At 34.9% G+C, this 26,089-nt stretch overlaps 1 protein-coding gene across 4 annotated transcripts; it reads left to right on the top strand.

Annotated features, from left to right (window-relative positions):
* LOC150103832 (uncharacterized) lies at positions 1-23,986 on the top strand. 4 transcript variants are annotated; one of them, XM_090396780.1, is made up of 5 exons: positions 1-101; positions 2,517-3,019; positions 12,262-12,661; positions 21,989-22,271; positions 23,783-23,986. In XM_090396780.1, the coding sequence occupies exons 2-3, from the start codon at positions 2,609-2,611 to the stop codon at positions 12,277-12,279; spliced, it is 429 nt and encodes a 142-aa protein (XP_090252906.1). In that variant the 5' UTR covers positions 1-101; positions 2,517-2,608; the 3' UTR covers positions 12,280-12,661; positions 21,989-22,271; positions 23,783-23,986. The 4 variants fall into 4 exon arrangements, with proteins under 4 accessions (XP_090252906.1, XP_090252907.1, XP_090252909.1 ...); XM_090396781.1 differs by lacking the exon at positions 2,517-3,019 and having other exon boundaries at positions 3-101; XM_090396783.1 differs by lacking the exons at positions 2,517-3,019; positions 12,262-12,661 and having other exon boundaries at positions 5-101.
* Positions 23,987-26,089: the final 2,103 nt, after the last annotated feature.

The raw sequence follows: 26,089 nt of genomic DNA on the forward strand, positions 1-26,089 counted from the left end.
AGGGCGTTCATCTTTCTATTGTACGCAAGGCTTTCAAGCAAACCGTCAGGTGTGTTCACGATCATCGTACACCAACTGCTCATTCAACATATAACCGAAAGGTAAGAGGGATTGAAATATTTTCTCTTCTATTTAATACAGATGAGATACGACTTTTTAATAGCTTATAAACTGTTATAATAAAGCATGATTATATATCTACAGTTAAAAGAAAGTTAATTTTAGTAATATAATCTCAGGTTTACAGTAATCCATTGTCAGAGCAATGGAAGCTAATTTGTTTCTAAGCAGGTATGCGCTGCACGTGATTGTGTGTGTGTGTGTGTGTGTGTGTGTGTGTGTGTGTGTGTGTGTGTGTGTGTGTGTGTGTGTGTGTGTGTGTGTGTGTGTGTGTGTGTGTGTGTGTGGTGAGTGCGTGCGTGCGTGCGTGCGTGTGTCAAAGGAATCCTTTTCTATACAAACCAAAGAAATTAATCTTTAGCCTGACCACCTTATAAATACTTCGTTTACGCTAGCAGCTTTTAGTGGTGAGATTCACATCCAAAAACCCTTTCAGATCGCTGATAATAGAAATATCGAGACAGTTTAGTGGATCATAAACACGAGTCATCGTAGCATAGCTGAGCGTTGGAGTGAACTAATAGCGGTAGAATCACTGGTAATTATGAACCAGTTATTGGTAGATAAGAAAACGCAAAACATTTGTAATGTGGGAGACGTTGGTTGACGGACTAAAACAGCAGATAATAGAATAGATAAATCTTTAGAGCACTTTAAATATATTTAACTAGCCAGAAATCGATTAATTAATCTAAATTCCTGACTAGTATTTTATATCCGAAAACCTGGTGATTTAGAAGCGGAAATTCCTTCTTAAGACAGCAAGAGAAAAACGTATCTTCAACCATTTGTCAAATGATAATGTTGGAGTAAATGGGAATGAATATCACGGCAATGAAACTTCTTCGCTTGGGCGAGGATGTTTTATGGGGACATGAACTATGGAAAAGAACCAGTCATTAACTTCATTCAGATGTGATCTTTTCCATGCAACTCGAGTTCGGCCATCCTGAAAGCAGCCAAACCACTAAACAACATTACAATGAAAAGAATCGAGCTAGTCTTACTTGCCTTGTGATTGTAATAAATAATTTTTAAAGTCTGAATTGATTCTTCTTCCTACTGCAGAAGAGCCTCAGTTTCATTTTAAATCCTGTTTGCGTGTGAATTTGGAGAAAATATTTTCTGGTAAGCATGTTCAAATGCGTTTTGCTGAAATTATGGTAACCTCGTGTTTGTAGAATGAAAGGCAATGACATTCTTATCGTCACAACTGGTTAATAGTACTCTATAAGGCTAAGACTGACACCCGAGAATCGATGGTATCTGCATGTTATTTGTATATCGAAAGGAGGTGTTCTCGTAGGCTACCGATATATTGACCATTTAAGGGAAATGTTGGTGAGACTCCACTATTCAAAATAAATCCCTGCAGGGAAATTCACCACCGTGAAATGTTAAGGTGCCTTTTCAACCACGAAACGTTCAGGAAGAGCCAGAGAGGTAATAGCATAAAATGTTCGGACCGTTGGTAATATCGAAATATCACTAGTCCCACATGTATACTGCCACCCAGTTTAGCATTCATAGAGTTCAGGGTCAATAGTACGACACTGCATGTGGAGAGTCTGTTGTGTTGTTTAACGTGGTGCTGATTCTAATTACATTATATCACGTATGATTGAATGTCTTTAGGTCGGAGACCGAAAAAGCATTCTCAAATTTTCACCTCTTAATACGACACCGCTATCCTGCTTATTGGGGGCTGAAGGGACTGTAACCACTAATCCATCAACAGTACTAATTTCTAATAGGTGTACAATATTTTCTGGTTGAAATTCATATTTAAAAAACGACTACTCACTATAATGCTGAAATAATTCGGAGTGGTACTCAGTAGGGTGTAGGATCGTAAAATGAAGTGAAGAAGCCCTCTTTGGTCAATTGCCTCATCTAAATTGAAATGTGGCTAAGATCAAATGCTTTAAAGAATGGACTTGGAATGGATCCCGCATTCGTTCAACTTTAATACTTCAGTACCACTCTAATATCAAATCCAGGATGGCTGGCCGCGACGGATATGCAACAACTCTGGATAATGCGATGAATCCTACATTGTAGTAACTCCAGGTCAACAATCTTTGTCTCTCAACACTGAAATGTACTATCATACTGCAGGCACTATTGCACAATCACGAGAAAAAGATGCGGAGAATCGTACTGGCAGGAATGGAGTCAATATATCATCATCATTACAAGGAACCCGAGCAATAAGGTTTTAAATTTACTTTTTCTCTTATATGAATATAGTGAATAACTGATATTCATTTCAGATAGGTTAAAGGTACTTCTTTATTTATTATAAATTGTTAACGGTTTTACAGTTATTATAATATCTAATATAAATGAAATTTATCTTAATGTTCTCTTGCCTGTAAACGTTTTCCTGTTCTTAGGGTGTGTGATAAACAAACATCCCAGTCTTCCTCATATCTAGCGTTAAGATCAAATCATTTCCGAGCCCGACAAGCCGCCTGTTACATATCCTATGGATAACCTATGTCCTGAGGAAAGCAATCGATTATCTAACTTTGAACAACCACACGATGCTGAAAAAGGTCCAGGGGAATCCGCGAATAGTAATCAAGTAAGCAATAGTGATCACATTGATCCGAAAACTGTCAAGAACGTTCCTCAATTGCTACCCTTTCCCGAGCTGCCCGACAAGCCACCTATTACATATCCTATGAATATTACATATCCTATGGATATTCCATGTGCCATGGATAACCTATGTGCTGAGAGAAGCGATCGATTTTCTAACTTTGAACAACTAAACGATGCTGAAAAATGTCCACGGGAATCCGCATCTTGCAGCCCGCAGAACAGTAATCAAACAAGCAATAGTAATCAGATTGATCCGAAAACTGTCAAGACCGTTCTTCAGTTGATAACCGAGGTGAGTGAATATCATCAATAAGTGGGTGATGTGTCATTTCTTTGTCTAGGTAATCCATCTAGTGATTGAATGAACTAAAATATAATGCGAATGATTAACTGCTGACATCAAATTCCTTCCTGAAACCTAAGTACTATTCAATTATTAATATTATTAGAAAAATAATACCTCTCAAGGATACTCCGCGTTAACGATTGCTATAGAAACGACCAATTAGCATTAATTTATTTTATTATTATTATTTTTTTTTTTTTTTTTTGTGAGACAGTTGCTTTTCAAGTTTAAAACCCAGCATGCGGTTTTGTATGACAACGACCACGTTGATGAATTTTCGGACCATTTTGTACTTATTCTAATTTTAACGGGATCTTCTGTTTATTTGTGACAATGTGTTTTTGTTTCCGTGGTTACAATATTACTGTTTTTATTTGTTTAACTCTGCTGTCTTTAAAATTCCTGAACTGTGGAAAAAAATGAGATCAACCTCGTAATATAGCCAGAATTGTCATTAATAATAATAATAATAATAATAATAATAATAATAATAATAATAATAATATTATTATTATTATTATTATTATTATTATTATTATTATTATTATTATTATTATTATTATTATTATTATTATTATTATTATTATTATTATTATTATTATTACAGAGGGCGCTGTGTAAGCATACGAACGGTTGCATGGTCGTATCGCTCGTCCAGTTTTTATAGTTTTAATGTGGTTCTAACTCCTGGTTTTAATTTAAAAGTGTCATAACGAAACTCTACTTGTCACGCTGAAAACAGTGACATATAATTCATCGAAATCGGCCAAGAGGAATTTAAAATCTGAGTGTGCAAAAAAAAAATTGAAGCGTACACCGCGGTTGCTAACGAGTACAGAACAAAGGACGTCGCCATCTTTGCAGCTGTCCAGAGGAAGAAAGAAGAGTCATGAAGTGCAACAAGTGTCAGAAGGAATTGCCGTCCGACGGATGTTACATAACCTGCAGGAAATGCCATAGGAATCTTCACTTTACATGTTCCGGACTTTCTGAAACAACCTGGCAACGCAAATCCAATGCCAAACGAGAAGAATGGAAGTGCCTAAACTGTAGAGAGAACAAAGAAACGCTACCACCCACGACGCAACTGATTACACCGGAGGCAGAATCGGACAATGAACTGAACAGACAACAAAACACCGGTGAGTCTTATAATTTGAGTTCCGTTAATTTATTGCTAGAAAAAGGTTTAGAAAATATAAAAGCCAGCTTGGTAGATCTTGTCCAAGAACAATTTGATAAACAGAATAAAGAAATAACAAAACAAATTAGCGAATATGAAGAGTTTGTTAAATTTAATAATTCAAAAGTCGAAGAAGTCTTACAAACGGTAAAAGATATTAAAACCAGCATTAACGCATTAACTGAGAGGCAGCACAAATTGATAAAAGACACATCGGAACTCCGTCAAGAATTTAATTCCCTGCAACAACAATACGAAGTTTTAAACCAACAACAACATAAAGAAGACCTTGTCATAAACGGTCTTCCAGAAACCGAATCCACAGAAAATCTCAGAGACGTAGTTCTAAAGTTAGGCCATGCAATTGACATCCCCTTACAGCATAATGATATTCAGACCATAAATCGGTTTCCCAGGAAGAACATAAAACAAGGTTCGCCACGACGGGCACCAGTCATAGTTCGTCTGACAAGCAAGGCTACAAGAGACAATCTCATAAAAGCCAGCAGACTGAAAAAACCAGTAGTCAAGGATTTAAATGCATCGCAAGACAATACGCCAATCTTTCAATCAGAATCTTTTGTACCAAGCAAGAAAGGAAAAAAACAGAAAAAAATTATCAATTTTTATGGATTTTGTACAGACTTCAAAGTCTATACAAATAAAAAGCTCGGAAGATATAGACAGGTTGCCAGAGTGAAACAAAAGACTCTAACTTAGTTCAATAAGAAGATCTCAACACAACATAAATGAATGTGAACCATCAGATAGATGTAATTACACCAGAATACATCAGTAATTGTACTTTCGAATCTCTTGATGCATGGAAACAAAACACAGTACAAGCGAGAGGTCTCACAATCTTGCATATTAACATCAGAAGCATCCGAAAACATTGGTTATTATTACAGGCTTATCTGAGGAATTACACTGATATTATTGATATATTGATTCTTACAGAAGTATCCATAACTAATGACGAAGCGACTGCTTTCCAAATTCCAGGCTTCCAACAACATACATCATGCCGCCAATCAAGCAGCGGGGTTGGAATACTAATATTTATGAAACAAAAATTAACAGCAAAAGAAATGGCCTATCAGTTTGAGCATGCTGAAACCCTCTGCCTCGAAATCATTAATACCACGAATACACAGCATCCCATAATATTAAATGCTATTTACAGGCCACCAACCCTAAACATGATAAAATTCTTACACGAACTCAATTGCTGGCTTTCAAACCAAGAAATATGCTCAACCGAACACCTAATGATAATTGGCGACATAAACATAAATATTGCAAATGAAAACCAGAACAACACTGTACAATACCTAGACACACTATCCATGTACAATCTAATACCAACAATAACATCATGTACTAGAGAAGAAATATTCGGAAATATTATCACTGCCTCCTGTCTAGACCATAAAAACGTCCGAGCATCACCAAATAGTTACACTGCATCTGTCACAAAGTGCAAAATAGCAGACCATTACTTCACCGCTCTAAACCTGCACACCAAGACAATACCCATGCAATGTCCCACAGAAGAAAAACGACAGAAAACAATAATAGACGAAGAAATAATCAACCACGAAATAAGAAAAACAGACTGGGAACACCTGGCATCAGATTCAGCAGATATCTTATACAACAACATGAAACTCACACTGGAGGAAATATATAAGAAAGCTACAAAGAAAGTCCGAATTCGATCAAAAACAACAGAAAATCCTTGGATAACACAAAACTTAATCCTAGAAATACACAGAAAGGACGCTTTATGGAAAGAATTAAAGCGATATCCAAATAACACAACTTTAAAAACTGAATATAAGATAACAAGGAATCGCCTTACAACACAAATCTGAAATGCAAAAAGAAGCTACTACAGAGACAAACTAACCTCAGCACAAAAGAACATGAAACAAACCTGGCATATGATTAATGAGATGCTAGATTCTGTTCCCAACACCACTGCCTCCGAAACCATAAAACAGCTTCATGAAAGACGCAAAACCTATCCAACAACTAGCAAATGACTTTAACCAATACTTTGCAGACTCCATCCAAGAACTTCACAGAAATATTCCCCCAATCACAAAACGAGACCCTCCACTTGGACCGCGATCAAAACACACATTATGGTTCCCAACCATAAAAGAAGCAGAACTTCTCTCAGCAATACATCAAATCAAACTAAACAAAGGCCCAGGAATAGATGGTGTCAGACCTAAAGATATAAAGCAACATGCAACTAGTTTAAGTCCTATCCTACTAAAACTAATAAATAAAATATTTAAAACAGTACAGATACCAAGTATGCTAAAGACCGCCATAATTACACCCACATACAAACAAGGAAAAAGAAATTTAATCAGCAATTACAGACCCATAAGAACATTACCAATTATCAATCAAATTATGGAGCGGATCATACTGAAGAAACTCACAGCATACACTGAGATCTTTAATATTATTCCCAAAACACAATATGGTTTTCAGAAAAATAAGGTAACAACATCTCTCTTGGAAGACTTTACAGACGTAATTAATACCGCCTTCGACAAAAACAAAATAGCCATGGTAGTCTTTATAGATCTAACCAAAGCATTCGATACACTTACACATCAAACCTTGTTAGAAAAGCTGAGACATGTTGGAATAGACTGGCCTCTTCACAGGTGGTTTACAAACTTCCTCCAAAATAGAAAGCATATCACACGTATCGGATCAAACCGAAGCAGAGAGCTACCAGTAACCTGTGGAGTGCCACAGGGAGCTATACTCTCCCCAACTCTATTCAACATTTACACGCACGATATTAATCAGTTACCACTCAAAGGTAAGATATTCCAGTACGCAGACGATACAGCAATAATATCCATCCATAATAACGGAAGCATAACCCAAACAAATATGCAACATGATGTAAATCTGATCATAGACTGGCTCACGAAAAACTCCATATACCTAAACTCAGAAAAGACAAAATTAATGATATTCAGAAATCCACTGACTCGACCAGTTGATAACAAATATATAACCATCCAACATCCACTTTCCAACACAAAAAATACACAGAACAGCAAAACCACTACAATCACTCAGGTTGAAACAATACGATACCTTGGAATTTACCTCGATGCAGATATGAACTGGAATAGCCACATAAACTATCTACACAACAAACTCCGAACAATAAGTGGCAAACTCTACAGATTAAAAGACATAGTTCCCATACGCCTAAAAACACTAATATACAAAGCACTAACCCAAAATATACTAAGATACGCGATAACAACGTATGCTTTCTGTGCACCCTACAAATTGAATAGATTAATGTCGCTACAGTACAAAATGACAAAACTGATCTTTTGGGAACAAAGAGAAAATAACGACCTTATAAACATTACAATGGCAGAACACAAAATACTGAAAGCAAAACATTTATGTCACTATGCAGCCTTGCTAAAACATTATTTCGATGCCAACTACAGGGACAGTTAGAAATACCTACCGTATAACAAGACCTCAGACTACTAATTATATCACATATAAATACAATAATCACTACGGAAAGGCCACGCGAAACTTCTACATCTCAGACATGATAAACAAATTACCTTTTGAATACAGAAACCTTACAAACTACAATAGCCTGAAAAGAGCTCTAAGGACATACTACAAACAAGAAACACGCACCCAAAATACCATACAAACTTAATGAAACACAATATATTCGCTCAGGCTTCCAGTTCAGCGACGCATCAGTACATTCCAATTTATTGTGTGTGGGGGGGGCGTGTGTGTACGTGCGTGCGTGTGCGTGTGAGTGCGCGCGAGCGAATTTCTCAATCATAGATTCCGTAGCATCCTACCACAGCAAAAAAAAAAAAAAATACATAATAACCAACTGGTGTCATCCTCAGATAAGCTTACATTTAAGCTTCGAGGATGAAAGGAAAAAAAAAATTAGTTCTCATCCAAGATGTATTATATGTAACCAAATGCATGTTATGTACGTATCACAAGAAAACCAATGTATGTATTATATGTAAACCAATGTACGTAATGTAAATATCACATGCAAACAAATGTAAGTAATATATCATATGTAAACAAATGAATGTAATGTATATAATAATTTTAACAAATGTATGCAATGTAAAAAAAAAAAATTATTTTAAAAGTAAATCATGAGTTTACACCGTATGTTTGTGAAAATAAGGACACATAATATTCAGATTGCATATGTATAAATACTGTTGTATAATCACACCTTTTCAAACTTCAAAAAAAAGAAATAGTAAACCACAACATGTAATATTATGCAACTTATGTAACTTTGAACACTTTAATTGTAAATTATTATTATGATTGTTATATTAAAAAAACTGTTATCAACATTACTATTTAAATCTCATTATATGTAGCACAAAGTGCTGAACCTTGTAAAATAATATACTGAATAGATGATCATTGTACATATGTAAATATTTGAAAGAACAATAAAAAAAAATTATTATTATTATTATTATTATTATTATTATTATTATTATTATTTCTTGATTCTTGTTGGGTATACCATTCCTTGAACTATTCTTTACTTGTACAATTTGTTACGTTATAGTACTCATTTAAAATTGTTAAAGCCAGTGTACTATGTCTGTCAAGTGCATGTTTTCTTCAAACGATCTGCCGATTTTTAGGAGTGCTAATCTCTCCTTTTTCCAGGACTTATCACTACTTGGAATGCACTTGGGTTATCGCATTAGAGACAAGGATTTGAACCCATATCTTTCCTGCTGAAATGTGAATGCATTCTGGATGCACTGAATGGCTTGCCATGACAAAATTAAGAGAGAAAACCACTCCAAGTAATTAATCGAACATTATGAATACCCCCTCTCAATGATAAGTATTAAATACTACGAACTGAGACATTAAGAACAACTTTATCTAAACCAAGAGTCACTTCTAAAGCATTCGCTAAGGAGGTGAGCGAGCTGATTGCGTATAGTTTTTATCGTGGATCAGCATACTTAACTAAGATAGATACTCGTCCTTTCACAAATAACTTTTCCAATAATCAAAGAGGATCCCTGAGTTTCTTAACATAATGGATACGTTTCTTTAAATATTATTTTGTTATTATCAATTCCAAACACTCATCATCCAGGAGTGAGTCAGCAGAGCTAATCTCAGGTGGTACGGTGACTTAAACAGAACAGAAGAGGAACGATTACCAAAACAAGTGTTATCTGCCAGATTGGCAGGAAAAAGACCCAGAGGAAGACCAAGATGTAGGTGGACTGATACAGTAAAAAGTGGTTAGAACATAGAAATATAAGATCTGACAATGTTGGAGCCTTGACAGGTAACAGATTTATTTGGAGAAAAATTATAGATAGGAAGTTAGTAATGACAAATTTTTCATTTGGTACTATCATATCTTGTACATCCTTGAAGGTTAAATGTCAGGAATGTGATGATTATGATGATGAACACTCATTATTTATAACAGAATGCAAGTGTGAGAATCTCTGAGCAAGAATCCATAAGTAGTTTGTTGCCATTTAGAAGTGTTTTACATGCAAAATAAAGTCAATAAAGTCATTATAAGCAAAATGTGATCATATTGATATCCTGATCCTTCACCAGACATCTTAAGGGGATAGGATACAGTCCTCTTCCTCTGCATAGTTCTACTGTTTCGAGTCCAATAGACCACTAATGAAAATACTGGGCGAGAGATTGATTAAGAGTGAGGAGTCAAATTAAACGGCAGAACAGAGTGGATATTTAGATTAGTATTGCCAATTTAACTCTTTTGGAGCTAGATCTAGCTCCAAAAATTTAAATCTAGCACCTAGCTAAAAATCCAGCTCTTTTTAGTTGTTTTTTAACCTACTCTTACAGAATTTGTTTTAACATTTTTCCATGCATTTCAAACGCTCGATGTCAGTCAGTCACGTGACCCAACGGTCTGCTGTTTTGCTGCCTTGAAGTTGATAGCCCCGCTACAAGTTAGTCTCTTGCACAGCGTTCTGGTTGGTAGTTACGATAGCGAGTGGGGAGTTTTCAAAGACCGATCATAATTCGTTACAGTAAAGAGTTGCATACCTCTTCAAAAATGAGCAAAGAGACAAATAAGGCTTACAAGCAAACATTTAGGAGGGAGTTGCAAATGGGAATGTTTACTAAATGACTATGTGTAGTTCATTTCTGAGCATGGTGACTAGAAAAGTGTGGTGCTAGTGGTATTGTGGCTGCACTGAAAAAAAGTTCTCTTGACCAAGAAACTAGACATTAAAAATCTCATTTCAATTGGTACAAATAACAGTAGTGTTATGGTTGATCAATAATGCCATTTGTGAACTATTGAAGGCATATATTCCCTCCTTAATTTAATTAGATGTGTATGCCATTTATTACAACTGGCAACATCTCACACTTGTGCAGAATCTCTCCCAAGAAAAAACATTTTAATGGCCGAAACTTATAAGTGGTTTTCACATTCTTCTTCAAAACAGGCAGCATGCAAAGAGCTACAAACTACAAACTATAAAAGAGCACACAAACTCTCAACGAAATGATGCTCCTCTGAAAATTGCAAGCAGTGCAACGAGTTGGCTCTCCTTTGAACTGCAGTAAACAGAATTCTCAGCAATGGTTGGAATTAAAAACTCACTTCGAAGTCGTGAATGTGACTGAGAAATGTTACAAAGCTCAAATTTTGTGAGAGATGTACAAAGATGAAAGGAATCTGTTGTAGCTTTTATTTTTGCATCTTGTTCTAGTTCAGGTTAACAAAATGTTTGAATATAACAGTATGGATAAGACGAGATTATTTCAGATCTTTCTTGTTTGATTCGCTCTATTTCTAATATGTTAGTGCTGCAATCATTCACTGTCAACTCTCACCCTCTGAAGTCAGAGATTGATGAATATTTGGATCCCAAACCAAATCTTGGTTATAGATTTGAAAGAAAAATTTCAGAGTTGATGATACAAAAGAAATGACACAAAATGATGAGCAAAATCTTAGAAATAGAACAAGACAGTTTCTACTTGGTCTCTTCAAACAGCTTAAGCAAAGGTTCCGGGAAAACTTGAATATTTTAAGAACGATCTCTTCATTTTCTGTTCAATACCCTAAAACAAATAAAATAACCTGTTACTCCCATCTTAGAATTAATGCTAAAAACAGAAAAAGATGTTGCTGCTACTGAATAACTGTGCAATACTATCCACATAAATGGGAAAATATAAAAAACACTGAGCTATTCTGGGCTGAAGTACGAGAATACAAAGATGCATCTGGAATGAATCCATTTAAATAAATTACTCAGCTTGCAATAAGTTTATCAATACTGCCAAATTCTAATGTGGGAATTGAACGAATTTTTAGTTTCACGAATGTAGGTAAAACTAAATTAAGAATCAAGATGGAATTACCAATGCTGACAGCTATTTTGTCAGTCAGGTATGGCTTCAGGCGTAACAGTGCTGTAGAGGCTATCATTTACCAGCATTTACACTAAGAAATATGGGAACGATGAACACATATAATAAAGCTGAAAATCTAAGTGCAAATGTGAGTGAATTAAGCACAGAAAGACCACTTGGAAAGTCTTTACCCACTTATATGCAAGTATCAATTCAACTTGAATAGAGTAAGTAACTAAAAGTATCAACTACTACTTCTAAAATGTTAGCTTCAAATTTTTATTTTTAACTCCTTTTTAGCTCTCATTTAATTCCTTTTGTTTAAAGATTTAGCTGTTTTTAGAGTTTTCATTTGGCAACAGAAATTTAGATTCAGAAAAATCGAAAACAGGAAAGAGAGAAATCATATTATCTTTATTTCCTTTATTATATCCTTCTATTGCTATATAAAATCACTAATTAAAACTTTAAAGCTTTCATGCTTATATTATTTTAGTTGAAGGATATGAAATCAATGCTTGCTCATGTTTTCTTTGTCTTTTCCTAGAGATGCACTCTACAATAGTTCTCCTGCTAAGCATAATTATTTCGTATTAAGAGGTTTCATCTCATCTTAAGTCATTCTTGTGTGGACATCTTATTTCGTTGCTTTTCCCAAGACGAATCGCCACATTTTGGGAGCTGTAAACATCTGATCCGATGAGAATCTCTGAGCAAGAATCCATAAATGTTTGTTGACATTCTGGAGTGTTTTACATGCAAAATAAATTCATTAAAATCATTATAAACAAAATGTGTTGTTTCTCCCGAAAGAAATGTTCATAAAAGTTACACTGGGAAGAGGAAAACACAGCAGAATCATCTTCTACTTGAGACGATTCATGTTTGTAAAGATAAACTTGTGATCGCATATATAAAAGGCATTTTCAACAAGGCATTTCACGCTTGTAGGTTTTCTTTTTAACTTATCTTTAAATTTCCTTTGGATCTCAGTTAATTCAATCTAAATCAATAAAACCTAGCGCAGATAGTTAAGATCACTTAAAAAAATAACGCTGAACAGCTACACACACTGATTCGTGATTGTACTTTCACGATCTCTATTCTCTGAGATACTGTTTATAATTTTAGACATGAGAAATTCTCTAAGAAATACTGCAGTAGAAAGTCGAGCGGCTTCAATCTAGGTTACGTACGACATTATACTGGAAAATATTATTGAATACATTCATATTTTATAGACAAATATTGAATGAAAAGTTACAGTTTTGAAATTTATCAAAAACCTTATGCTCTTATAATATTTGTCATTGCAATGTCCTTGGTTTGCACCAATTTTTTTTTAATATGGTTGGCACTGACGAAATCTTATTTGAAAACCTATAATGCATTTTACAAGTGAGCATGATAAGGATTTTTTTCTTTTTTTTTATGAATTTATATATATATATTGTATTTAATTACCGGTATTTATTTTTTTACATAGTCTGGATGGAACTTTTCAAGCAACTTCAGACCTCTAATAAGCGGGGAGGTAATCTCCCACATAAAGACAATTACAAGCATCCTTGCCCATGACTGAGATTCGATCCCCCTGTTTGTTGTTTGGAGAGCGGATGCCCTAATCAAGCCGGCATTTAAAGGACATGAACTCTTCCTGGGATATCCGTATATTCACCTTTTATTAGTGTGTTTAGGGTTTACTTATCTGTTAGGTATTTCGAACATTTGGTTCTCATCAGAGACCAGGTCGAAACTTTAAGAGGGCAAAAATGGGCGAATATACGTGCTCTTGTCATTTAAGTAATGAAAACCAAGGCATCTCGGGTGCTGGTTTATGGTAAATTCAGAAATTTAATTATTTTTCTATATTTGGCTATAAAATATTGTTGGATCTATTATATCCTCTATTTCAATATCGACATTAAGTTGAAGGATGCACTTTTCTCCAATATTTGATAATAATATTTCTGTGGTCACATCTTTTCTATATTTCGCTTTTCGCATGATGGTGGAACTGAAAATCTGGCAGCTAGAGTGAGCAAAAAAAGCAGAATTGTAAATTAAATATTTTAATCTGGAAAGAAACGGAAACTAATAGGGATATAAAATCAGTATGGAACTTCTGTACCAAATTAGACCTAAATTTATGTAAAATTTAGATCTTATTTGTAAAATGTGCAACATGCTCTACGAGCATAAAATGCACTTAATTGATTAAGTATTCCTGAATGCTACAATGCCAAGTTCTTTCCTAATATCCTCGTTTTTAATATGATATTGCCATTAATGAAATACGTTCACGTCCCTAATCTTTCTCAGGACTCAGGACTACAAGCTGGATTCAGGCCTCTGTTTGGCCTGAATCCAGCTTGTTCTTCACCAAGCTTTTCTTCCACAATTCTTCTCAACCGTTTCTCAAGTATACTTGCATAGATCTTGCCAGGAACACTCAGTAGAGAAATACCTCTGTAATTCTCACATTCAGTTTTATTTCCCTTTTTATATATGGGTACAATGAGAGCTCTACTCCAATCATCGGGAATTCTTCCCTCTGTCCAGGCCTTCGGAACTATGCTGTGCAGCCACTGCAAGACTTTTATACCACAATACTTCAGCATTTCTGGTCGAATATCATCTACTCCTGCTGCCTTTCCACATTTCAGGCTTTTTTTTTCAAACTTAAATATGGATATGTATTCCTGATCGCATGCCCATTGAGTGTTTTTTTACCACTGTGCTGTCACTGCTTGTTTAATTTAGCATTTTTTCGAAGTAATTACTCTATACTTCAAGGATATCTTTTTCCCCCGTTTTCATGTCACCTTTATCATCTCTATTTCATTTACAGCACTCTTTCCTTCATGTCTGAACTTCTGAAACAACCTGCAGAACATCTTGACACACTCTTCACATTGATTTTTTATGTTCTTACCAATATCTTCCCATGATTTTGTTTAGCTAGTTTTACACAGTTTAGCTTTCTTACATTTGTCTCTGTATTCTCTAAGAGCACAAGCTGGCTTATTTGCAAGGAACATTTGATATGCTTTCTTCTTTTCCTTCACTTCCTCTTTAACTTCTTCTGTCCACCATGGAGTTCTGATTTTCCTATCCTTGCAGACAATTTAATCACTGCCGCCCTGGCTGAATAAATAAATGTTTCCTTCAGGGCTTACCACTGAATCTCCAAGGTTTAGTTCCTGTTCTCAAACTCTTTCATTTTTTCTTGAATAATGTTTGTGTATTTTAGCCTACTGTTCACTTTATATTAGTATAATTATAGCAACGCTAATTCAAGATAGATAATACTGAGAGACATCTTGCAGAATTGATTTTTCGTTGATATCTAGAAGAACGTCTTATATAATCCTTGAGTCTTCTGGTTGAATGAATAGATATTTCTCATAGAAAGATGTACAGAAAAAATCAGCAATTATTTTTAAGAAGCATTTTCTACTGATGACAAACTTGTAATGCTAAGATTAATTCTAATATTGTAGATGATGACTACAGATGTAAAGATAAGAGAAACGAATTGAGTATACGCATCTCCACCTCTGCAACACTCTTGAATACGCCGTTTGTGATAAAGAAATTAATAAATATGAGTTCATGAGAACACCAGTTGGCTAGAGGAGAATTACTGCTTAAAAGAATATCTTTGTCCCTCGACTTTATTATGCAAGCTTCCTCCTCATCCTTTGTTACCGGGTTTGTGTGATAATCATTCCTGTTCCGAACGTCTTTCTAATTTGCTTTCATTAGAATTCTAAATTTCTAATTTAGAGTAATCCACGCTCGAGCAACTAAGTCAATCAGTTTATAGTTTCTGTCTGCTGTTTTCACTTGATTACCTGTTCAACGGATTGAATTTGTTATACGGATTGAAAAATGCCAGTTTAACCGGAGCTTATAAGAAGTGTCAGCTTAGGACAGCATCTCACTTATCTCGAGTCTTAGACCGAATTGAATTCAAATAGGTCTTTTCTTCGAAACAACACTTCGTATTTACTTAGGACGTTGTCAAAATTATTATTTTTTTTTTTTATCACAACAATTGTTGCAACCTCCACCCTATTCCCCAGATTTGGCTCCATCTGATTTCTGTCTCTTCCCAAAACTAAAACTCTTCCTCCCTGGTCAGCGTTTTTCTTCGAATCAAGAATCAATGATCGAAGCTGTAGAGGGGTATTTTCGCAGATCTTACTGAGAACCAATACAGTGACGGAACAATGGCGCCGGAATAAATGTATCACTCTTAAGGGAGATTATGTTGAAAAATGAAAATAATTTTGAAATTATAAACTCGCTTTTTCATTGTTAGGCCGAGAACGTTTCGGCCCAACCCTCGTATATATCCGTTCACAATTTTTCGTCAAATAAGATATGGGGGGGGGGGGGGTTTGCACGTATATTGTAGCATAGATTGGCTCATTCGCTGGCTGAATAATTTGAGTGCTGTAATAAAAAATCCCGCCAGTTGCGAGGTGTTGGCGGTTTTTGTTGGCGGGGGCTGTCTGGGGGGCCCGCAAAAATTAGTGCCAATTTATGGAACCCAAACAATGTCGCTAGAGTGCTCCGGAGGAGCCCCGGAGCACTGTAGCGTCCCGCCCGCTTCGGGAAAAGTGTAATTACGAGTTTGGCAATGGTGGCGTTTGTTTAAATAAGAGTGCAACAATGTTCACGATGACGAGTGCAGTGGCACGTCAAGTGCGGTGACAGACGATTTGGTGGAAAGAGTGAACACGAAAATTCATGAGTCGTCATTTCACAATTACGGAACTTTCTTTTGAATTTCCTGAGACTTTCACACTCAAGCATAATGAAACAATGACACAAAAGCTACTGTATAAGAAACTGTGTGCTAAGTGGGTCCCATAAATGTTGCCGATGCGCATAAATAGCAGGAAGGTTAACTTTTTTCTGATATCGTTAAAATGCGAATTTCGTCAACAAAAGTCGAGTCAAATCAACTATCCATGCAGAGGGACCACTCATCATCTACGAAAGCAAAAAATATTCGAAAAGGCACAGTCGGTCAATAAATGATATCCACTGTCTTCTGAGAACGAAAAGGGATTTTGTTCGTCGATTTTCTTCTGAGAAGAACCACAGGAATTATTCATGCGGACTGCGAAACGTTGAAGAAGCTGAGACGAGCAATTCAGCAAATTCAGAAGTTTGAGTGAGTACTTTTCGACCACCCACCCTACGGCCCGGACCTGAAGCCCAGCGACTACTGGAGTCATAGTTTTTTGACGCGGTTATTATGAAGAAGCTGCTACCACGATACCAAAAATGCCTGTAAGTCAATGGCGATTAAGTGGAAAGATAACATGCAATGTAAGTATTTTAGCGTATATTAAAACTTTTTTCTTCGTACTAGTCTTTTTTTTTTTAATTCTTGCCTTTCATTTCTTTCTTTCAGGTCTGCGTAATTCGCAATATATCTAGCGATCTCATAGACGTAAATCATTTAGATTTTTTTTTTTTTAAATCATGGTGAATATTGAGATGGAAGAAGTTTTAGCTTCGAAAACGAAACCCCCAAGAAGAATCAAAATGTGATTAATTACTCTCACTTTTCAATTCGTTTCAAAACTATGTGTTTTACATAAGTTATCGTTTTGCTTCGATTAAAAGAAAGGAGAATGTTTTCTTTCATAGAAGGATTTTCCAGTTGCTCTGCTTATCGTCTGGATTGTGTCATTAATGGTAACACGGAATTTCATATAATTTTTACTTCCGTCTCCGAAATAGTTTGTTGGGGACTGAGCGTCGTCAACCTACACGTGTAATAACACTACCGTTCCCGATGATTGCGCATTCACCTTCCTTTTATCGACGTGTAGGAACGTAGCGTGGATAAATTGAAAACTGAGAATACTGTCCTACAAAAAGGTGATAAAGGCAATTTTAACTAGGAACCTGTTTTCTAATTTCGAAAAATAAGTAAATAAATAAACATAGCGTCTTTTATGACGTAAATCCCTAAACCAATATAACGAATACCTCGGTGCACTAGATGACGTAGGTCCCAAACTGTAAGGCCGAGTCTAAGGAGATCGCAGTAGAGAGCGTGCGATTAAAAACCATTATGACAGACTACCCTATTGGGAAAATTTTGCTTTATACATTGAGATACAGAGAAGCAAAAGGAGTAATGCAGAACTAGGCTGAAGTATAATAGAGACCGTTAATGGGTAGAATTAAATGAATTACAGGAGTATTTTTACACTTCGTGGTGGACTCAAATTAAATAATTAAAGGTCATTGTTGGTCAGTTAGGCTTAACAACATATTTTTTTTGAATTAGGAATCAGCCATCAGATAAACTTTCTGAGATGATTAAAGACGCTGCGGATAAGAACGTGGAAAGCAAAAATATACAGTGATCGCTATCCATTAATATGTAATATGGGAATAGTCAGAGAATGTGTTCTTAATTGAGATGAATATTAAAATATGTTTGGAGATATTGAATATGCAATTCATTTCAGATTAATCAAATCTGATTCATCGGTATTAGCTATTCGTGCAAATTGAAAATTACTGTCGTTAACTCTACCTTGATTAAGGAACTTAGTCTTTTTTTTTTTTTTTTTTTCGGTGACAGAATTGAACACGAAATACTGTAATTTATTGCTAGTTGCGAAGTCGATAATTTGAAACCACATTTGTTGGAATTATGACATTCTGAACATACAAAAAATTTAAAATATTAATTGTTGGTGTGTGTGTGTAGGGGGGGGGGGGGAACAAATTTCGAGCAAAATGGATGATATGATATTTTAACTCTTATAAATACATTCCATTCTGGAAAACTACCCTCCATGAATCATGGAAATTTTTTTTTCATAATTCATGATGGATATTTATATGAATTAATAAACTGAGAATTATAGTTTTTTTAGAGAAAATAGGAAAGAAAAATTTAACCCTTAGAATCTTCTATGGGTTTAGTTTTTAACTAAACCCGTTAAAATGCTTAAGGCTCGTGCATCTTTTTTATATACAATTGTGAATTGTAGTCTACGATTGAAGACTCAATAAGTGAAATGCTTCTAATATTGTGAAATGCCCGTGGGAAGGAAAGAGGGATAAATTGTGATTCCAGATGAACTAGAAGTAATTTTGTGATTTCTCCGCTGACATTCTGACCAACTAGAAATCAAAAAAAAATCTGTTCATAACAAATATTTTTGTGCACGTTTAAACTAGCTAATATGCTGGTGTTTATCAGCGATAAACTGTCCCAACCTCCAAGTTATAATTATATGTGAGAAAGCGTGTACTGTACCCTTACGCACTAGGAATCATTACGATAATATTTGGTGATAAGTTCGCATTTATTAATGGAGATAAGTTCGATTAGCAAGATGTGTTTATTTGAAATATCCGCGCATACAAGTTAACCCATTTTATCTATTTTAATTTGACCAAAGATAGTATCGAGACAAGTGGTATTGGGTGTGATTTTTTACAAAACATATTTCTCTAATTCGTTCCAATTTTGTGAAGAGGTAATTTTATTTTTTTAATATAATATTGGATATTGGGAGTAGCTGAAATGGTTCAATCAATACGTTGAAGAGTCTTTTACGTGTTCGTTACGTTTACGATGGTTATCTCTAAGAATTTTATATGATGACGAGTATGGGTACGTTTGGTATTAGTTTACTGTTAAGTTTATGCCTTTATTTAAAAAACTGTGACATTATTCAAATCTAATGTTTCTTGCAATGTTCATATATGTTGTTAATAAAATATAATATATAAAGTATACATTTTTTTCGGTAATATTTTATTAGCCCTAACAACTAACATAATTACAGTGCTAATAACAAAAACGTGAAAATTTAAATCTACTATAAAAAAGATACAAGGAGAATGTGATCCAATGATAGACACATGTGGAACTGCATCATAATTTATGATCTAAAGATTCTAGTGATTTTTTACTTTTTTTTAATGATTTTTAAAAATGTTTAATAGTTGTGTGTAAGTTATGGCATAAAATAAAGTACAATAAAGGAAATGGTAAATCTGTGTAGTTAGTTGTAACGATAATATTAGCAGAGTCTTAACACTGATAATATTATCCCACTAAGTTCAACATTGGAGTTAACTCTTATTTTAAGAGAGTTGGGAATAACATAGTTTTATGCGTTTGTTATCATTTTTATGTTTTGTAAATCATTCCTTGCTAGAAATCTTGTGTTAATGCAATTTCTAAATTTCGCATTTCAATATATCATAAATATTTTGAAGGTATTTGGCCTTCAAATCACTAAATTAACAATTTCAGTGTCTTATTTTCAAAATTCAATACGCGCGTGTGAGGGTTTATATATATAATACATGATTTACATTATATATTATTTTTATATTTGTGGGATGCTTAAGGGTCAAAGCGGTATAACTGAGAGGAGACCTCCACACAGCCTTTAAAGGAATGCGGAGAACCCATCAGGACTTCTGACCTAATGTCCAATCCTCACCTTATACTTGGACACCCTGTTAGGTATCTACTTGGATACTGAACAATCGAGGATGGGCTGACAATTTGGGATTTAGCGGACCAATTGGTTTCAACCACAAATAAAATTATTGTACAACATGACAGAATTCCAGTAGTTGATAACAAGTCAACTACTGGAACAAATCCTGAAATACACTCTCATGCAGCATCACCATAGTTCAAGATCGGTACTATCGACATAAAAAGCCTGAACCGCAAAGCAATGGAGTTAGCTGAGAAATTAAATTGCCTGAATATAATATTTTGTATTCATTGCATAGAAAGGTCTCACCAGTTTTTGTCTTTTCTGTTTCAGTCAAAAACAATAAGGAAAAAGAAGGAGTAGCTACAGTATTCAACAATAAATACGCAATAATATTCTATAATGGCAGGCAATATCAGGTAGAGTGATATGGGCAAAAACATTCATCATTCATCAAGGTCCTACAACCTTACTAGAATTTTTTGTGGGACCATAAGCACAGAAAAGTCTTATTGTCCAGTTCCCTCTATTATCCATATCACTCTACTTGAAGCTTTAGAGAAAGCAGCTGACATAATGAAAACAGAAAAGTTCGTCCTTGTTGGGGATCTTAATAGAAGAGTAGGAAATGATTGTCAGACATACAAAAATATTTTGGAAAAATTTTAAGAAAAGGGCAAAGCTAATAATAATGGCAAATACCTATTCGAATTCTGCTCAGGACATGGACTGGTTATTACTAACACCATGTTCCAACATAAAAATGTGCACAAATTCAAATGGAGAGAAGAGGCAAGGAACAAGAAAAGTCTCATTGACTATGTTATTGTTGATAGTGATGTTTTCACCCTGGTGCAGGACAACACTACACTCTATTGTCCTGCACCAGTGAGTAAAATTTCCAATTCCAAATTCTCATTACAGAGGATTTGAAATTGGAAATAATCACCATTTAGTCTTGATCAGGATAAAACTTGATTTCATATCGAAAATAAAAGCATGCAAGAAAGTTTTAAAGCGAATCAAACTTGAGCAGCTCTCAGACGTGAATTGTAAACTAAAATACACCAAACTTATTCAATAAAAAATGATAGAGTTTGAGAACAGAAACGAAACCTTTGAGAATCAGTGGCAAGCCCTGATGAAAACATCGATTGACTCAGCCAGAGAGGCATGTGGTGAAGTCGTCCACAACGAGAGAAAAATCTGAACTCCATGTTGGACACAGGAAGTTAAAGAGGTACTAAAGAAAAAGAAGATAGCATATCGAAATTTTCTAGAGAAGTCAGCTTGTGCTCTTAGAAAATACAGAGACAAATGTCAAAAAGTTAAACACTGTGTAAAACTAGCTAAACAAAAGTCGCAGGAAGACTGGTGAGAATATTGAAAATAAATATCAGGAAGGTAGCAAAATATTCTGAAGGCTGTTGGTTTGATATTAAATTTGATGTAACTAATAAAGAACATTACAATCAAAACATTAAGTTAGTCTTACTTCGCTTGTGATTGTAATAAATAATATTTAAACTCTCAGTTGTTAATTCTTCCCACTTTTACTGCAGAAGAGCCTCAGTTTCATCTCAAATCTTGTTTGCTTAGTCAGTTTGCTTTTCTTTGATATTAAATGAGTTAATTCCTGATAATCCATGCACATTGTTAAAGGTACTTCTATAGTTATAATAGAAGTACCACTGGTTTTATAGTTATTACATAATAGAATGTACCTTAATTTTCTCTTCCCTGTAACGTTTTTCTTATTCTTTTTAGGGTGTGAGTTTTGCGACGATAAACAAGAATTCCAGTCTCCACTCATCTCTAGTGTCAAGATTTAATCATGTCCGACAAGCCGTAAATTAAATACGGTATGCGTCGTATGTGTGCTTATAGAAGCGATCGATGTTCTAACTTTGAACAAACAAACGATGCTGAAAAAGGTCCAGGGAAATCCGCTGTGAATAGTCAACCTCAAGCATCTTGCAGCCCGCAGAATAGTAATCAAGCAAGCAATAGTAATCAGATTGATCCGAAAACTGTCGAGGCCGTTCTTCAGGTGAGTGAATATCCTCAATAGCTGGGTGATGTGTGATTTCTTTGTCTATGAAATCAATCTAGTGATTAAATGAACTAAAGTATAATGCGAAAGATTAACTGCCGACATCAAATTCCTTCCTGAAACCTATGTTATATTCAAGTATTAATATTATTAGAAAAATAAAAATAATACCTCTCGTGGCTACTCCCTGTTAATGATGGCTATAGACTCCCGTTAGTTTTTATTTTATTTTATTTTTTTATTATTTTTTTTTATGTGAGGCATTTGCTTTTCAGGTTTAAAACCCAACACACGGCTCTGTATGACAACGCTGATGAATTTCCTGACTATTTTCGGAACTTATTCCAATTTTAACGGGATCTTCTATTTATTTGTAGACAATGCAGTTTTGTTTTTATGGTTACAGTATTACTGTTTTTATTTATTTAACTATTTATTTAACTTAGCATTCCCTATAAAATAACTGAACTGTGGAATCAAATACGATCCACCTCGTAATTTAGCTGGATTTTTATTATTTTTTTAAATCTTTCCTGATTCTTTTTGCAAATAATGAAAGTGTGCTGAATTCAGTTTTGGTATGAATCAACTCATTTAAAGTTGAGAAAGACAACTGATTATGTCTGTCAAGTGCATGTTTTCTTCAAGTGATATGCTAACGTTTACAAGTCGGCATATTTGCCCTTTTCCAGGAACTCATTACTACTTGGAAAGCACTTAGATTCATCGCATTCGAGACTGGGATTTGAACCCATATATTTCCTGCTGAACTTTGAATGCACTCCTGATGCGCTGAGTAACTTGGCAGGAAACGATTATGAGAGAAAACCATTCCAAGTAATTACTCGAACATTATGAATTCCCCCCCCCCCTCTCAAGGACAAGGATTAAATACTGCAAACTGAGACATTAAGAACAACTTTCGCTGAAACAAGAGTCACTCCTAAAGCTTTCACTAAGACTATGAGCGATCAGATGACGCATAGTTTTTATCGTGGATCAGCATACTTAACTGAGATAGATACGGGTCCTTTCATAAATAAGCTTTTCCTATAGACAAATAGTTTCTTAACATAACGGATACGTTTCTTTAAATTTAATTTTGTTATCAATTCCAAACCATCATTGAACACAGCATGCCGGTGTTAGATGACATTGATATACTGATCCTTTGCAAGACATCTTAAGGGGATAGGATACAGTCCTCGTCCTCTGCATATTATCCTACTATTTCGAGTCCAATAGACCACTGGTAAAAATACTGGGGGAGAGCTTTTGAGAAAGATTGATTAAGAAGGGAGAGAAAAATTAAACGTCAGAACGTCGTGGATATTGAGAAAAATCGAAAACATAAAATAGAGAAATCATATTTTCTTTATTTCCTTTATTATATCCTTCTGTTGCTATATAAAATCAGTAATTAAAACGTTAAAGCTTCCATGCTTATATTATTTTAGTTGAAGGATACGAAATCAATGCTTGCTCATGTTTTCTTTGTCTTTTCCTAGAGATGCACTCTACAATAGTTCTCCTGCTGAGCATAATTATTTCGAATTAAGAAGTTTCATCTCATCTTATGTCACTCTTCGGTGGACATCTTATTTCGTTGCTGTTCCCAAGAAGAATCGCTACATTTTGGGAGCTGCAAACATCCGCTGAGAACCATAAATGCTTGTTGGCATTCTGGAGTTGTTTACGTGCAAAATAAAGTCATTAAACTCATATAATCAAAATGTGTTGTTTCTCCCGAAAGAAATGTTCATTACTCACTAAGATACTGTTTTTAATTTTTAACATAAGAAATACTCAAGTATAGAGTCGAAAGACTTGAATTTAGGTTATACGATATTAAATTAGAGGATATTGATGAGTTCATCTGTATTTTATAGCCAAATATTGAAAGAAACATTAACCTTTCGAAATTTATCAGAAAGATTATGCTGTATTATCTTTGTCATTGGAGTGTAGTTGGTTTGCACCAATTTTATTTTTTATTTTTTTAATGTGTTTGTGTGGTTTCCACTTACGAAAGATTATTTTCAAACCTATCATGCTTTTGTATAGGTAGGGGATGGGCTAAGGTGTTTTTGTTTTCATTTTTATCTATCTATATATATATATATTATTTATTTTTTATAGTCCAGAACCCTGCTCTAGATACCAAACACAGAACTTATTCAAGCCATTTGAGACCTCCAATAAGAGTGCCGGTGTGAGAACACCGGCACTCTTATTGGAGATGAAATGCATCTTCAACCTAAAGACAATCACAAGCATGCATGTCCACAGCTCAGATTCGAACCCACAGTTTGTTGTTTCGAGAGCACGTATACGCTAACCGCTAGCCCAACGAAGCCGGCATTAAATGAACTTTCCCTGGTATATCTGCGTTCTCTCCTTTTATTAGTGATTTTAGGTTTTACTTGCTTAACAGATGTTTCGAACTATTGGTTCTCATCACAGAGCAGGCGAAAACCTTAAGAGGACCAAAACGGGCGATTGAACGCGCCTCTGTTTTTTAAGCAGTGCAAACTAAGGCAACTCGGATTCCGAAGGGTGCGGATTTACGGTAAATTACGAAATTTTTAGTTTCTTTCTATATTTGGCTATAAAAAGTGGCTGGATTCATTATAACTCCTTTTCAATATCCGTGTGAAAGTTTAAGAATGAAAATACCTCCAATATTTACTAATGACTCATTTCGGCGGTAGTGTGTGCGTGTGTGTGTGTGTGTGTGTGTGTGTGTGTGTGTGAGTGACGTTGGTATATAAAATGTACAACATGCTCTACGAGCGTAAATATGCACTTAATCGACTAAGAATTGTTTCACTAGCTCTGAAATATTTAAAAACAGAAAAGATACCAATCGATTAAATTATGGTTAATCGATTGGTATCTCATATATATATAATGGAAAATCATATATTCCCAAGACGATAATTATATTTGAAATAAGAATTTAATTTTTAACAGTTTAGTAATTTAAATGGTTCACGGACAATTCATCGTGGGGAAAATTAATCGAGAGGAAAATTCATTGAGAGAAAAAATCATCGCAAGGAAAATTCATCACAGAAAAATTCATCGCGCGAACTACTGATCGCTGAAAAAATTCGCTGAAAATGTTATTCGCTAGAAAACTGAAATTTAGTGCAAGTAAATGCAGTGCAAGATAAATTTCATAAAATATAATTTTATTATGTATCTATGTATTAGTCCGAGTGGTTGGTTACTTTACAGCCATATGCCTAGGAAAGGAGTTTGAGGATCTTGAGGATCTTTCTCTGACCTAGCCAAATTAGCCGTCTTGGGAGAGGACTATAAGGTTTTTTTCCTACCCAGTTTATCTGGGGTTTTCCTCTCGCAAGCAGGCAAACCAGCCTTCAGAACATAACGCTTCTTCATACATAGGGTACTGGGAGGCATTGGGCCAACCATCTTAATCCAAGTATGGGGTTATAAGGAATAGGAACCCTGGACACCTTAAAGTAAAAGAGCGAAAGATCTATGTATTATTTATTTAGATTTTAATAATATTTTTATTCACATACAGTGAAAGAGATATTTTATTGATCGGTGACTTTCCTCATTTCTATTTGGTTTTAAAAAGGTATAAATATTATTTGTTACTTTGATACTGCAAGCTCTCTTGATGGAACATTAATATTTACCAAACTGGTGGTTTAGGGAGAAAGAGCACCATATTTTAGAATATTTATTATGCGAACCGTTCACTGTTTTTTTGCGCACTTAGACACCTATCGAGATGTGATATATATATATTCAGAAGATGAGGTGTTTATCTGAATTCAGAT

This window comes from Typopeltis vanoorti, chromosome 8, assembly GCF_054136105.1.
Source record: "Typopeltis vanoorti isolate ZY-2024b chromosome 8, IOZ_Tvanoo_1.0, whole genome shotgun sequence".
NCBI classification, from domain to species: domain Eukaryota; kingdom Metazoa; phylum Arthropoda; class Arachnida; order Uropygi; family Thelyphonidae; genus Typopeltis; species Typopeltis vanoorti.

Coding starts and splice junctions, on each gene's coding strand:
- LOC150103832 (XM_090396780.1), top strand. CDS start 2,609: ATGGATAACCTATGTCCTGAGGAAAGCAATCGATTATCTAACTTTGAA.